The sequence below is a fragment of the Elephas maximus genome, chromosome 5 (assembly GCF_024166365.1).
Source record: "Elephas maximus indicus isolate mEleMax1 chromosome 5, mEleMax1 primary haplotype, whole genome shotgun sequence".
Lineage (NCBI taxonomy): Eukaryota > Metazoa > Chordata > Mammalia > Proboscidea > Elephantidae > Elephas > Elephas maximus.
In genome coordinates this window covers 2375681-2392882 of record NC_064823.1, presented here as the reverse complement: position 1 = coordinate 2392882, position 17202 = coordinate 2375681, and the positions used below count along the sequence as shown (strand labels likewise).

At 42.1% G+C, this 17202-nt stretch overlaps 1 protein-coding gene across 1 annotated transcript in view; it reads right to left on the bottom strand.

Annotated features, from left to right (window-relative positions):
- MGAT4D (MGAT4 family member D) overlaps window positions 1–16251 on the bottom strand; it is a 94984-nt gene extending 78733 nt beyond the window's left edge. Inside the window, exon 1 of the mRNA XM_049887040.1 lies at window positions 16158–16251. Within this exon, the coding sequence (XP_049742997.1) occupies window positions 16158–16251 (94 nt within the window). The remainder of the gene's footprint in view (window positions 1–16157) is intronic.
- Between the last annotated feature and the right edge of the window lie 951 nt (window positions 16252–17202).

The following is a 17202-nucleotide window of genomic DNA, read 5'->3' as shown; positions in this document are numbered from 1 at the left end:
TCTTCCCTTTTATAGCATGTGGCCACCCAACTAAAAAGACTTCATTTCTCAGAACTTCTTGCCTTTGATCTGGCCATGTGATTACATTTCATCCAACGCAGTGTCAGCAGAGACTGATGTGCACCTTCTGGGTCCAGCTCTTAAAGGGAGGAGTGCATCTTTTCCTTCCTCTTTTTACCCTTCCCTCTGGGGGAACATAGACATGGGTGACCCATCCTGGATCATGTAGATAAGGCAATATTCCAGGGATGCAGAATAAGATGGAAGGAACACAAAGTCTCTAAGAAGTTATAGAAGAGAATCTCCACACCAGCCATGAGCTCACTTAAACCACTGTTGTAGTACCTGTCAATGCATCTGAACTTGATTTCTAACTAACAGAAAGGAATCAGGATGTGACCCAGAGAAGATGAGGGCACAAAGCAGCCTTCAGATGCTTATTTTAAATATTTCAATAAAATATTTAAACATTTGACTAAAGAAGCAATGCGTATGTTAAATTTTTAGAAAATAAAAAAGACAAACTGACTGGTAGATAGTAGTGCTCCGGCTCAAGTATTAGCTGAATAAATGGGGAAAAAATTAACAAATGAACGGACTTGCCAGTCAAGAGCTGATTTCGGTGATTCTTAGACTGAGTCACGCTTGAATCAAAAGAGCTGCAACTATCCTAGATAAACCGTGCATATAAACCAAAAAATCCAAACCCACTACCGTCAAGTCGAGTCCAACACTATTTGAGGATGCTTACAAACTTCAGAAACGAACACGGTTTAACCAGTATAACTCTATTTGATTAGGGTTCCCTGGATAATATTCTCTTTGCAAAAGGCATCGTGTGTTTGGAATTGACATATCATGGGTGATGCAACATGTCTGGGCTCCTACAACATAGTTCAGTCCCCAAGGGATCAATTTGGCAAACATAAAAAGAAAGAGTTTTTCTCTAGAGGAAGCAGTATTTACAGAAACAACCATACAGAAATGTTAAAGGATATAATCTCTAATCTTGGATCTGCTTCTTTTGCATTCTTGCCTAATAATTCAATTTATCCAAAATCTATTAAAATATGTATATTACTTCCATATTCACTCAGGTATTTTGTGAGGATGAAATGATACATAAAACCATTTCACAAAGATTCAAAATAAACAATAATTAGATGCGTTGAGTCAATTTACCATCTTCGTGGTGAAACCCTAAACAAACACCAGTCCATGTGTGCAAAGGCCAATGTGACTTCCTCCCATAAATAAAGGCTCCAGGTAAGATCTTAAGTTCTACTGACCCTTGCTACTCACAGTAAGTGTTCAAGGAAGTGCTCGCCAGCAAAAATAAATTCCAAGTGACAATTGTAATTTTTAATTTTCTAGTAACCACATTAAAAAAGTAAAAAGAAGTGAAAGTAATCTCAAGAAATATAATCTATCTAACCCAATATATCCAAAATTTTATTTCAACATAAAATCAACATATAAAATTATTAATAGGATATTTTACATTCTTTTTTGTACTAAATTTTTTTCAATCCTGTGTATTTTACACTTAAGCCCATTGCTGTCAAGTCAATTTTTACTCACAGTGACCCTATAGGACAGAGTAGAACTGCCCTATAGAGTTTCCAAAGAGCGCCTGATGGATTTGCACTGCCAACCTTTTGGTTAGCAGCTGTAGCACTTAACCACCACACCACCAGGGTTTCCTTTTATATTCAAGGCAAATCTCAATTCAGATGCTAAATTTTAATAGTTACATAAAATGTAGTTCTGATACAATAAATTTTTGTTTGCACTGCTTTAGTTTTTAATTCAAAATATTCAAAATTAAGTAAGAAATTCAGTTCCTCACTTGCACTAGTTGCATTTCAAGTGCTCGTTAGCCATGTGGCAAGGGGCCACTGTACTGGACATCGAAGGTATATGGCATCAGCTGTGACCTTGTTAGAAATACAGTACCTCAGGCATCACCGCAGACCTACTGAATCACAGTTTGCATTTCAGTAAAATTCCCAGGTGATTGGTATGCATATTAAAATTTGAGAAGCACTGCTATAGACCTCTGTAACTGTCTTATCGTTATCATCACTGACATGACCATAGTTCAGGTCTTTATTGCCTCTAGGTGCACTATTATAATTGCCTCTTAATTGGTTTCTTGCCTCTAATTCACCATCAATCCTCTGGTAACATAGTTCAAACACTTTAAGTGACTCTCTGAATACTTACTGCATAAAGTCTGAACCACTACCCTTGGAAAGGGGCATTGGTAGTTCAGTGGTAGAAGTCTTGCCTTCTACGTGGGGGACCAGTAGCCCTGGTGGTGTGGTGGTTAAGTGCTCGGCTGCTAACCAAAAGATCAGCAGTTTGGACTCACCAGCCACTCTGCAGGATAAAGATGTGGCAATCTGCCTTGGAAACCCTATGGGGCAGTTCTACTCTGTCCTATAGGGTCTCTATGAGTCGGAATCAACTCAATGACAATGGGTTTGGGATGGGTTTATGTGGAAGACCCAGATTCAATTCCTCAGCACAGGCTTTCCTCATGATCCGCAACCCCAACCAATCATGGGTGTCATGGAATGATTTGTGTCCCCCCAAAATATGTGTCAACTTGGCTAGCCCATAATTCCTAGTATTGTGTAATTGTCCTCCACTTTGTGATACGATGTAAATGTCCTCCATTTTGTGGTATTTTTAATTACATGTTGTAAATCCTAAAGCTCTATATGTCCATGGGGCAGGATTAGTGTGGAGTGTATCTTAAGACATACCCTTACTAAAGAGCATGACTCAAGTCACAGCCTTACTCAAATCACCACTTAGCTCAAGTAAGGGGAGTTTCCTTAAAGGTGTGGCCTGCAACCCATTACATATGAATGTTCTGGCAAAGCTAGGAGAAGAAAGAGGGGATGCAGGAACAGAGGAACCTCACTACCACCAAGAAAGAAGAGCTGGGAGCAGAGCACATCCTTTGGACTGGCAGACTAAATGTATTATGCATTTACTTGCACCCAGTGTGGTGCTGAAGAAAGACATCCGAGGCACTTAGTAGGCGATGAAGCTAGAAGAGTAAAATACATTTTGGATTACTCCTCTCATGGCATGTTTTACTGTAATCAAACTATACTATGTGGTTGTTGTTGTTAGGTGCCGTCGAGTCGGTTCCGACTCATAGCAACCCTATGCACAACAGAACGAAACACTGCCTGGTCCTGCACCATCCTTACAATCGTTGTTATGCTTGAGCTCATTGTTGCAGCCACTGTGTCAATCCATCTCATTGTGAGTCTTCCTCTTTTCCGTTGACCCTGTACTCTGCCAAGCATGACATCCTTCTCCAGGGACTGATCCCTCCTGACAACATGTCCAAAGTATGTAAGACGCAGTCTCGCCATCCTTGCCTCTAAGGAGCATTCTGGCCCCACTTCTTCCAAGACAGATTTGTTCGTTCTTTTGGCAGTCCATGGTATATTCAATATTCTTCACCAACACCACAATTCAAAAGCGTCAACTCTTCTTCGGTCTTCCTTATTCATTCTCCAGCTTTCACATGCATATGCTGTGATTGAAAATACCATGGCTTGGGTCAGGTGCACCTTGGTCTTCACGGTGACATCTTTGCTCTTCAACACTTTGAAGAACTCCTTTGCAGCAGATTTGCCCAATGCAATGCGTCTTTTGATTTCTTGACTGCTGCTTCCATGGCTGTTGATTGTGGATCCAAGTAAAATGAAATCCTGGACAACCTCAATCTTTTCTCCATTTATCATGATGTTGCTCATTGGTCCAGTTGTCAGGATTTTTGTTTTCTTTATGTTGAGGTGTAATCCATACTGAAGGCTGTGGTCTTTGATCTTCATCAGTAAGTGCTTCAAGTCCTTTTCACTTTCGCAAGCAAGGTTGTGTCATCTGCATAATACAGTCCAGCTTCTCGTATTATCTGTTCAGCATACGGATTGAATAGGTATGGTGAAAGAATACAACCCTGACGCACAGCTTTCCTGACTTTAACCAATCAGTATCCCCTTGTTCTGTCCAAACAACTGCCTCTTGATCTGTGTAAAGGTTCCTCATGAGCATAAATAAGTGTTCTGGAATTCCCATTCTTTGCAGTGTTATCCATAGTTTATTATGATCCACACAGTCGAATGCCTTTGCATAATCAATAAAACACAGGTAAACATCTTTCTGGTATTCTCTGCTTTCAGCCAGGATCCATCTGACATCAGCAATGATACCCCTGGTTCCACGTCCTCTTCTGAAACCGGCCTGAATTTCTGGCAGTTCCCTGTTGATATACTGCTGCAATCGTTTTTGAATGATCTTCAGCAAAATTTTGCTTGTGTGTGATATTAATGATAAAACCACTTTATATTAATGATATTGTTCTATAATTTCCACATTCAGTTGGATCACCCTTCTTGGGAACAGGCATAAATATGGATCTCTTCCAATCAGTTGGCCAGGAAGCTGTCTTCCATATTTCTTGGCATAGACAAGCGAGCACCTCCAGTGCTGCATCTGTTTGCTGAAACATCTCAATTGATATTCCATCAATTGCTGGAGCCTTGTTTTTTGCCAATGCCTTTTCAGAGTAGCTTGGACTTCTTCCTTCAGTACCATCAGTTCCTGATCATATGCCACCTCTTGAAATGGTTGAATATCGACTAATTCTTTTTGGTATAATGACTCTGTGTATTCCTTCCATCTTCTTTTCATGCTTCCTGTGTCGTTTAATATTTTCCCCATGGAATCTTTCACTATTGGAACTCGAGGCTTGAATTTTTTCTTCAGTTCTTTCAGCTTGAGAAATGCCGAGCGTGTTCTTCCCTTTTGGTTTTCCATCTCCAGCTCTTTGCACATGTCATTATAATACTTTACTTTGTCTTCTCAAGACGCCCATACTATGTGGTATGACCTTTAAATTCCCTAAATGTAGCCTCTGTATAGGTTGTATTGTGAAATATATCCTACAATACAGAAGATATGTAAGACAGTTTAAAGAAGAAAAAAATGGGCATGCATGAACCCACTACTATTTTAGGCTTAGATAGTCCATCTGCATCCTTCTCCGATCAAATTTCCCTTCCCTCCCACCCCCAAATGAGCAGAATTGTGAATTGTGTATTAATCATCCATTGGTTTTTAAAATAGTTTTACTGCTTCTGCAAGATGACTTACATTTGATTTTAGACATTTAGAGTTACAATCAAACTATATGTATTCTGTACTTACTTCTTTTGCTCAATTTGTTTTTGAGATTAGGCCATATTGATGAGTCAATAATGAGCTTATTCATTTTTGCTGCTGTAACGTGTTCCACTGTATTGAATATACCACAAAGTGTTTATTGCTTCTACTGTTGAAGAACAAATTATTACAAGAAATGCTGCCAAGAATATTCTGGTACGTGTCTATTTTGTAAGCAGATTTGAGAGTTTCCCTAGGATAGATCTGGTGGATGGCATGGGTACTGACCAGTGAGAGCAGAAGTTGGCTGTAAACCATTGGCAAGGCTCCACACCAACAAAATTTCAACCCTAAGCAGGATATGGGAAATGCATTGGTGCATAGTGAAAGTGAATGAATGTATACTCCCCCAAGGGCTGTTGCCATTAACCATTGTTCAGTTGGACCCCGGCTCATGGCAACCCCATGCACAACTAAATGATGTGCCGCACAGTCCTGCGCCACCCCCATGATGGGTTGCAGCATGCCCCATTGTGATCCACGGGATTTTCACTGACTGATTTTCAGAAGTAGATCACCAGGCATTTTTTGTTGGTATGCCTTAGTCTGGAAGCACCACTGAAACTTTTTCAGTATCATAGAAACAAGCAAGCCTCCACTGACAGACAGGTGGTAGCTGTGTATGAGGTGCACTGGATGGGAATCAAACCGGGTCTCAGCATGGAAGTGGAGAATTCTACCACTGAACCACCGCTGCACCCTCCCAAGGGTAGTGTGTGAGAATTTCTGCAGCTCCATATCCTCACCAAATGTCTGGTTTCCTAATTTTAAAAATCTTAAAGGTACACAATGGTATCTCATTGGGCTTGTTAGCTTGCATATCCTTGGTTGCTAAGAAGGTTTTTCATATGTTTATTCGATACTTATGTTCCAACTTTTTCAAAATTCATCTTCATTCCTTTTGATCACTTTTCTACTGGGTTACTTGTTTTTTTCTTACTGATTGGTAGCCATTTTTTACACATTCTAAGTACTAATTCTTTGTCAGTTATGTATCTTGTACATATCTTCGACTAGTTTGTAGTTTAGCTTTTCGCTCTTTCTGTGGTAACTTTTGATTAATCTAATAAAAAAATTTTAAAAATTCTTTCGTGATTTATGTGTCTTGTGTCCTAGAAAATTTTCCTTATACCCCAAGGTCATAAATCCAATTTTCTACATTATCTCCAAAAAGTGTTACAATTTTGTCTTTGAAATCAATTAGCCTTACAAATAAAGTTCGCAATGATTTTTGTAAGCCTAAGATAGGAATCCATTTCCTTTCAATTGTGTCATGCATGTAAGCAATTTGCTTGGCACTATTTATTATTAACTTGAAATAAATAACTGTCCTATAGGGTCGCTATGAGTCGGAATCGATTCGACGGCACTGGGTTATTATATTGGTCAATTTATGTATTTCTGTGCCAACAGCACCATGTTAATTACTACAGCCTCCGTTTCTATTAGGTTAAGTGTTCCCACCTTCTTACTCTTCAGAGGTGTTTTAACTATTTTGGCCTTTTACATTTCCATGTATATTTTAGAATGAGATTGCAAATTTTCACACAGACACATACATACACACACAACCTGCTGAAGGAGAGCAGCAAAGGAAACATCTCCTCAATGGACAGAGTTTCACACAGTGCACCTGGTTATCCACTTCAGAATATATAAGGCTCATGGGCATTAGCAGATAGCCTGCTGCTCTGGTTAAAGATCTGAAAGGAAAGCTTGGAGAATCAGATGCAAGGAGATCTGGAGTAGAAGCATGTGGACGGGTATGTGGAAGGGGTCTGGAAAGGATAAAATCTTTGTTAACATGTTAACTCATAACAAAACATCTGCCTCAATAAAGCACTGAACAACCAGTAGACAAAATGACTTAGCCAGTTGATGCAGTTAGTCTAGTCAATGGTCACTCCATAACTGGCACAATGGGCACAATGAGTGGCCATGTTGCAGACACAGGCTACATGTAGAACCAACAACACAGACTCCCACTTAACAAGTCCTCTGGAAATCCAACTTTGCAGAAACAGAGACTAAGGCTGAGCCCTCAATATGGCTCCATTTCTCAAGAAGACCAACTAGCTACTCACTGACAAGTTGACTGCATTGGTTGCTTCTGTCCTGAAGGACTGGAGTGGTTCATTCTTACAGGAACAGGCACCTATTCCAGCTATGTGTTTGCCTTTCCTGCCTCCATAGCTTCAGCCACCGCCAATATCTAGGGGTTTATGAAATGCCTAAGGAGCCCTTGGCTGTTCTAACTCACCCAGCAGCTCTGCAGGATGAAGGGTTGTAAAGATTTCAGCCTAGCAGAAACCCTATAGAACAGTTCTGTCACACTGGGTCACTTTGAGTCTGCATTGACTCAACAGCACCCAACAACAGCAACATGGAATGCCTAATCCACAGGCACACAGTCCCATATGACACAATGAACAGGGATCTTCTTCATAATGAAATAAGTGTAGTGGGCCCATGCCATTGGCTGTTTCACATATCACACTATCCAAAAGGTCCTGGCACCAGCTTGGAGGAAATATTCTGTGAGGAGGAAGTGCTGGCATACGGATTGAATCTTAAACTCCTATATGGCTCTGTGTCCCCAGCGAGAGGAGCAGAGGGGTGGAAGGAGGAATGGTCCCACTTACTATTATTCCCAATGACTCACTGGGGTCTTTGTGCTTCCTGTCACTGCAACTCTAGGCTCTGCAGAGTTGAATGTCCTGGTCCCCAAGGACAGCACACCCCTTCCAGGGGACTCAGCAAATGTTCCACAGAACCACAAATTTTATCTGTTGTTGAACTTCATATTAATGGAATCATAGTATAATGTCTGCCACTTTTTTCCTCAATAGATGTGAAATTCATCCAAGTTGTACATGTGTCAGTACTTCATTCCTTTTTATAGCTGTGTTCTTGATTCATAATTTCTGTAATGATTATAAGATATTAAAGTTCTCTATATCTTCTTTTTTTAAAACAGCTTTATTGAGATATAATTTACATACAATTCACCCATTTAAAGTGTACAATTCGATGACTTTTAGTATATTCACAGAGTTGTGCATTCATCACCATGATCAATTTTAGTACATTTTCATTACCCCAAAATGAAGCTCCATACCCCTTGGCCATCACCCCGTTTTCTTGCCCTAGAGCTGCCGTAACAATGAACCACAAAGTGGGTGGCTTAAAACAGCAGAAATCCATCTTCTCACAGTTCTAGGGGCTAGAAGTCTGAAATCAAGGTGTTGCTGGGCCATGCTCTTTACAAAGCCTCTAGGGGAGAACCCCTCCTTGCTTCTCCCAGGTCCTGGTAGCCCTGGGCATTCCTTGGTTTATGGCAGCATAACTCCAGCCTGTGCCTCCATCTTCCCATGGCTGTCTTCCTTCTGTGTCTGTGTTCCTTTGTCTCCTCTGATCTTCTTATAAGGACACCATTGGATTAAGGACCCACCCTACTCCAGTATGACTTTATCTACTAACTACATCTGTAACAACCCTATTTCCAAATAAGGCCATTTCCTGGGGTTCCAGGAAGAATATGGATTTTTGGAGGGGCATTACCCAACCCACTACACCCTAAATCCCATCATCCCTCCAGCCCTAGGCAACCTAATCTACTTTCTATCTCTATAAATTTGCCTATCCTGAACATTTCATATAAATGAAATCCTACAATATGCAGTCTGTTCAGATAGTCTACTTTCATCTAGCATAATGTTTTCAAGATTCATCCATATTTTAGCATCTATTTTATTTTTTTATTGTTGAACAATATTCCATTATACAAATATACCAAATTCTGTTTATCCATCCCTTCACTGATGGACGTTTGGGTTATTTCTTCCTATCAGCTATTGTGAATAATCCTGCTATGAACATTTATATAAAAGTTTTTGTGTGGACATATGCTTTCATTTCTCTTGGGAATATACCTAGGAATAGAGATGCTGGAAACTTTGGAGCCCTGGTGGCATAGAGGTTAAGAGCTCGGCTGCTAACCAAAAGGTTGGCAGTTCGAATCCACCAGCCGTTCCTTGGAAACCCTATGGGGCGGTTCTACTCTGTCCTGTAGGGTCACTATAAGTCGAATCCACTCAATGGCAACGTGTTTTTATGGGACCCCTATACACTTAATCATTTGAAGGACTGCCACTGTTTTCCAAGGTGACTATACCATTTTATTCACCCGCGGTGTTATGAGGGTTCCAATTTCTCCACACCCTCGCCAACACTTGTTACCATCTGTCTTCTTTATTATAGCCAGCCTTGGGGCTGTGAAGTGATACCTCATTTTGGTTTCAATTTGCGTCTTCGTGATGGCTAATGATGTTAAGCATCTTTTCATACGCTTACTGGTCGTTTGTCTTTCTTTGGAGACATGTCTATTCAACTCTTTTGCCCATTTTTTAATCATGTTATTTGCCTTTTCATTTTTAAATTCTAAGCATTTTTATATATTCTAGATACTAGTTCCTTATCAGATACATGTTTTGCAAATTTTCTCCCATTCTGTGGGCTGTCGTTACACTTTCTTGTTGTAGTCCTTTGAAGCACAAAGTTTTTAATTTTGATAATTTCCATTTGTTTGTTGTTGTTTGCATTTTTGGTGTCATATATAAAAACCAGTACCTAACCCAAGGCCACAAAGATTTATACCGATGTTTTTTCCCAAGAATTTTATAGCTGTAGCTTTAACATTGAGGTCTTTGATCCATTTTGAGTTAATTTTTGTATACAGTATGAGGAGCTTTTTAAATATTTCATCATTTATTATGTATTTATGATAGGTATATTCTTCATCAGATTAAAGTTCTTTCTATTCTTAGTTTTCTAAGTCATAAAATAGTGTGAAATTTTATCAACTGTTTTTTGTTTTTGTGTCTACCAAGATGGTCATATGATTTTTACCCTCTATTCTTGAATCCACAAAAAAAAAAAAAAAAAAAAAACCTGTTGCCTTTGAGTTGATTCCGACTCATAGTGACCTTACAGGACAGAGTAGAACTGCCCCATAGGGCTTCCAAGGGGCAGCTGGTGAATTCGAAATGCCAACCTTTTGGTTAGCAGCCGAGCTCTTAACCACTGAGCCACCAGGGCTCACTTTAATGAATAACATTGATTATTTTACTTCCATTCCTGGAATAAACCCAACTTGGTTTCAATAGGTTATCTTTTTTACATATCACTGAGTTCTGCCTGCTAATTTGCCTTTAAGTTTACTGCACTTATGTTCAGAAACCGTGGTGGCATAGTGGTTAAGTGCTACAGCTGCTAACCAAGAGCTCAAAAGTTCAAACCAACCAGGCACTCTATGGGGCAGTTCTACTCTGTCCTATAGGGTTGCTATGAGCTGGAATTGACTTGATGGCAGTGGGTTTGGTTTTGGCTTTGCACTTATGTTCATGAGAGAGATATATGTGTGATTTTCTTATAATCTTTTCAGATTTTGGAATCAAGGTTATGCTGGTCTAACAAAACAAAACAAAACAAAAAACTGGCAAGTGTTTCTTGCTTTTTTTATTTTTTTGAAGAGTTTATGAAAGGTTGTGGTTATTTTTTTCTTAAATATTTGGAAGAATCTGTATCTGGAATTTTCCTTGTAAGAAGGCTTTTAAAACAGATGCGATTTCTTTGATATTACACTATTTAGAGCTCATATTTCTTCGTTTGCTAGCTTTGGTGCACTGTATTTTTCAAAGAATTTGACTATTTTAAGTAAAATAACAAATATAACTGTGTAAAGTTATTCATAATATCCTCTAATCTTTTTGACTGCAAGACAGTCACCTGCTAAACAAGGGAATCCTAGCAGCAAGAGGCTGTGGAAGGGCAGAGCAGGAGAGAAGGAGCTCAAGCAGGAGATGGTTATCCCACTCCAGGGAATGGGCAGTGGGAAGACCACAACTGGTCCTCAGAAGAAGTCACAAACTACCTCAAAAGAGAGCCAGCATTTGGATGTCTGCCACACAGAGGTATCTTCCAGAGAAATCAAAACGACATGCTGCCATCACAAAAAAAAGAAAAATCTTTGGGTCTTCAACTTCTTCTTCCCATTCCACCATCATAGGGAAAACACAAGGAAGGAGCGGTGTAGCAGATTATATTTGCAAAAGATGGCTGCAACATTATCACCCATATCAACTGTTGCACAATGTGACCTTGCCAGTCACCTATCACAAGGTAAAGTCAATTTCTCCACTCCCTTGAATATGGGTGGGCCCTGTAATGGCTTTCATTATTACAATATGGCAGAAGTAACGCAGTACTAGTTTGTGGTGCCGCCCTTAACTGGCCTGACAGTTTGCACTTCCTGCCTTTTTAAAAGTAACTGAATCAATTCCAACTCATGGTGAACCCATGTGTATCAAAATAGAGCTATGCTCCATAGAGTTTCATTGGCAGATTTTTTTGGAAGTAGACTCCCAGGCCTTCCAAGTCACCTCTGGGTGGATTCAAATCTCAGATCTTTTGTTAGAAGCTGAGTGTATTAACCATTTGCACTACCCAGGAGCTCCTTTTGGAGGGTTAAAAAAAAAAAATCCATTGCCAGCTAGTCGATTCTAACTCATAATGGCCCTATATAACAGAGCAGAAATGCCCCATAGGGTTTTCAAGGAGCAGCTGGTGGATTCGAACTGCTGAACTTTCGGTTAGCAGCCTGAGCTATAAAAAGTACAACTTTGCTAAGACTACCATGATGTGAGAAACCGGAGCAATGTGGAGTGGCCTTGGAGGCTATCTGTCCTACTACCCTGGAATGTAGTGATCACCCGCCCACCTCACTGCCAGTGGTGAATAGAATGTAGGCAGCCCGTGATATGAGGAGTTCCTGGGTGGCACGAACGGTTAACCCCTCAACTGCTAACCAAAGGGTTGGCTGTTTTAATCCACCCAGAGGTGCCTCAAAAGACAGGCCTGGAGATCTGCTCCCAAAAGGTCATGGCCTTGAAAATCCTGTGGAACAGTTTTACTCTGCACACATGGGGTCACCATAAGGCAACATCAGCTCAATTGCAACTAATAACAAAAGTCCATGGTATACACTGGCAAAACAGTCATCTTAAATTATCGCCAGTAGCTGACTGGGATGAAGTACCTACTCAAATTGAGCCCCTAGAAGATGAAGTGGCTGCTCCAATTCACCTTTAAAGCACTTGGCTGCTAACCAAAAGGTCAACGGTTCGAACCCCATGGGAAAAAGGACGTGGCACGCTGCTTACGTAAAGATTTATAGCTTTAGAAACCCCATGGGGCAGTTCTACTCTGTCCTGTAGGGTTGCTATGAGTTGGAATCGACTCGATGGCAGTAGGTTTGGGTTTTTTTGTTTTTCTGATGACCTCGAGGCCTGTGGAGTGGAATGGCTTTTTCTTACCGCACTGGAGAGAGAACTTAAGGTGTCAATATAATTCACACTCTCCTCCTTGAAATACTTGGACTTCACCTTCTCAGTTTCCTAGTTTTTCCTTGATTTTGAAATACTGGAATGCCCCAGGGCTCAATCCTTGGAACTCTTCTCTGTTATATCCACTCTCTAGGTGACCTCATGGTTTTGCATACCATCTATATACTGGGGCTGGCGGCGGGGGCGGGGGGGGAGCCTCTAAATTCCATTATCACTCCAGCCCTAGGCAACCTAATCTACTTTCTGTCTCTATGAATTTGCCTATTCTGAACATTTTGTATAAATGAAATCCTACAATATGTAGACTTTTGTGATGGTCTACTTTCACTTAGCATGTATCTCCAATGCTGACTCAGACTAATATATACGACTGCGGGAATCGACTTGAAGGCAATGGGTTGGGTTTGGTTTGGTCTGGTTTTATTCAACATTTTAATTGGGGTGGCTCAGACTGCTAACCAAAAGGTCAGCAGTTCAAATCCATAGCCACTCCTTGGAAACCCTATGGGGTAGTTCTACTCTGTCTTACAGGGTTGCTGTGATTCGAAATTGACTCAGTGGCAATAGGGTTGGGTTTTTGCTGTTGTTTTTTTGGTTTTAATAGCCACCTCATACTTAACAGAAATATTGAGTTTTGTCCCCTCTAAATCTGCCCCTCCCTAAGCTTTCACCACTTCAGTGAATGGTAAATCCATTTCTCCAATTGTTTAAACAAGTGGTTCTCACCCTTGGCAATTCTGCGCTCCAGGAGACATTTGGCAATGTCTGGAGACATTTTTGATTGTCCCACTCCGATGGTTAAGACTGTCAAAAACTTGGCTAGGCCATGATTCTCAGTGTTTTGGCAGCTGTATAATGTTGTGATCACTTCCCTGTTGAAATCTGATATGTAATCACCCCCTGGTGGAGTATCCTGAGTGGTACCAACAGGGGCAGGGCCTGTGGCGGCTCACCGCCCCTCAATCTTCATGTCTTTGCCCTCTGCCACCTACTTCCTTTCTGCTCACCTTGCCAAGGCTTTTGGCTTGTTCTGGATCCTGCAGCTGCCTCTTATTCATCTGACCTCTGGTTCTTGGGACCTGAGCTAGCAGTTTACCTGCCGATCTAGGGATTCATTGATCTTCACAGCCTGTGAGCAAGAGTCCTGCCGATCTTGGTTCACCAGCCCATGAAGCTACCTGAATCAGGAGCAGCCTCTACAGTGATCCATGACCTTGGGATGTTCCAGCCTCTACAATCACATGAGCTGTATCCTTGATATAAATCTCTCTCTTTATATATATATTTATACACTTTACTAGTTTTGCTTCTCTAAAGAACCTAGCCTAAGACACCCACGTTTGGGAGTGGTGTGTGATTGATCTCTACTGGGTAAACATACAGTGTATGCTAAACCATCCTACAATGTACAGGACAGCCCCATACAACAAAGAATTACCTGGCACAAAATGTCAATAGCGCTGAGACTGAGAAACGCTGGTTTAAAACCAAAAATTCTTGGAGCATTCCATGATTCTACTCATTCTTTCATAGTGCACACCCAGTAATTTTTAAATGTTCCTATAAGATCACATCACCCTTCTGCGCAAAACTCTCCAACGGCTTCCTATCTTATCGGAATAAAATCCATAGTCCTTACTATGGCCCCATGATCTCATCTTCTACCACTCTCCTTCTTGTTCACACTGGTCTCCTGGCTGTTTCTTAAACATCTCAAGCCGATTCCACCTCAGTGCCTTTGCACTTGTTTTTCCCTTTGCCTAGAAAACTGTTCTCCCAGATATCCACATACGATGCTTCCTGACTTCATTCAGGAATCTGCTCAAATATAACCTTCTCAGAAAATCTTTCTCTGATAACCCTTTTAAAAAAAGCACTTTCCCTCCCTACCACCAGTGACATCATACAGTAATGACAGCTTTCATTTATTGTTTGTTTTGCCAACCAGAATGTAAGCTCCTTGAAAGGTTTTTTTGTTTTGTACACCTAACGCCTAACCTACAACACTAAAATTTTACACTATGAACTAGGGTTGCCAGATAAAATACAGGACACCCAGTTAAATCTGAATTTCTGATTAAACCCACACACAAAAAAATTTTTAGTATAAGTAAGTCCCAAAATCAAATTATGACTTGAAATTTAAATCTAACTGAGCGACCTGTATTTTTATTAGCTAGTTTGGCTTTTTTTTTAGTTTGGCAACCCTATAAACCAAAAGACCATCGCTGTAGAGTTGATTCCAACTCACAGCAACCCTATAGGACAGAGCAGATCTGCTCCATAGGGTTTCCAAGGAGCTGCTGGTGGATTCCAACAGCCAATCTTTCCGTTAGCAGCCAAACACTTAACCACTATGCCACCAGAGCCCCTGTAACCCTATAAAACCAAAATCCCGTCGCCATCGAGTCGATTCCTACTCATAGCGACCCTACAGGACAGAGTAGAACTGCCCCACAGAGTTTCCAATGAGCGCCTGGTGGATTCGAACCACCAACCTTTTGGTTACCAGCTGTAGCTCTATACTCGAAAACCAAACCCGTTGCCGTCGAGTCAATTCCGACTCATTGCAACCCTATATGACAGAGTAGAACTGCCCCATACGGTTTCCAAGGAGCGAACTACTGACCTTTTGGTTTAGCAGCCGAAGCTCTTAACCACTACGCTACCACGGTTTCCCGTAGCTCTACAGACATCAAAAAATTGAAATGTTGCTGCGTTTCTTGCTGTAGTTAACGCAAGAGGTATAGTCCATTCAAGAATGTTAATGGTGCTATATCAGTGCTCTAAACTGTCAGTTATCTCCCTCTTCCTCGTCCTAGGAAACCCTGGTGGCATAGTGGTTAAGAGCTACGGCTGCTAACCAAAGGGTAGGCAGTTCGAATCCACCAGGCACTTCGTGGAAACCCTATGGGTCAGATCTACTACGTTCTATAGGGTTGCTATGAGTTGGAATCGACTTGAGGGCAGCCGGTTTGGGTTCCTCATCCTACCCGCTTTGAGCTTCACAAAAATAGGGAGCCTTGGAGTGTAGCCCAATAACAGAACCAAGACCACAAAGAGGAAAGATGTTGGCTGTGTTGGAGTTCTTGAAATCAGACATTCGGACACGTCTGGAAAGGGTGGGGAGGAAAGAAGGGAAGGGGAGCGGAAGCTGGGGCACAGATTGGGCCCTCCAGCCTTAGAGAAGAAAGGGACACACACAGAGAAGTCCTTTGGGCTGGCGGGCTGGAGGCCCCCGCAGGCCAAATCCGTTAGCAAGCGCGCGCCTGGGCAGGGCCGGCTGCCCTGGAGTAGACCTGGGCGCCCGTTAGAGCTTAACCGCCGGCGGTACAGGGCGTGGGGCGGGGATCACATCTGTAAAGCACACACGCGGTTGTCCTATTACCAGGGCAGGCGACCGCCGCCAGCATCCCCCGTCGCGCCCTTTCTTTCCGACCCCGCCCGCCCCGGCTCTCCCGGAGCCCCGAGGCCGCGGAGGTGTGAGAGCCACCGGCTGCTTACTGATTTGAGTCATCCTGGAGATGCAGAAGCAGGAGAAGCTGAACAGCGTGCCGGCGACGAGCGCGATCAGCAAGTTGAGGTGCTTGCTCCTCATGGCGCAGGCCTGGCGGAAGGAGCAGGCAGCGCCGGCACTGCGGGGACCGAGCGCCTGTGGCCCTAGAGGCGCGCCCTTACGGCCCCGCCCGTCTGCCTCCTTTGTCGCACCCGACCCAAGCACCCCGCCCTCTCGGAGAACTTCTGCACCTTTGCATTCTATCCCATGGTTCGGCACTGAACCGCTTGCTAGGGCTGCAGGTGGTTAAAAGCGATAAATTATGGGAAAACGCCACCCTGCCTGGCACGTAGTAGGTACTCAATACAGATATTCATATTGTAACCCGTTGCGGTCCAGTCAATTCCGCTCATAGCGACCCTATAGGACAGAGTGGAACTGCTCCACAGGGTTTCCAAGGAGCGGCTGGTGGATTCTAACTGCTAACCTTTTGGTTAGCAGCGGAGCTTTTAACCACTGCGCCACCACAGCTGGGTAGTGATTGACTTTTGTGCCAGCCTCTGCACTAAACAGCTTGCAGGTATTATCTTAAGTCCTCACAACTTTCCTATTAGGTAGATGCTATTATTATCTTCAATTTATAGGTAAAGAAACTGAGCCATAGTGAAATTGAGCGACTTGCTGCAGGTCACACAACTGGCAGCGGTTCCCCTGCAAATCTTGTACACACGTTCCTGAAGACAATGTGCTTCTTTACTTGGAGATTATTCGCCTTAACTATCACTACCAAATGCCCAACTGACTTTGAACTGGGGCTTAGATTTTTGTGGGGGAAGCGGCTAACTCCAGACCTTCAGCTTAATCCATGTATCTTTATTTTATTTATCGAGTTTTTTTCCTCTCTCAGGAGAGAAGTAAGGAGTCAGATTTTCTGTATAAGAAAATAGGTGTACAGTAAGCTACAGCTCACTGTATTTGGCTTTGCCAAATTCCAGGTATCAGTTTATCAGACCTCTCTTAAAGGCTGGCAAACAGTAGCTCTTTCATCACTGA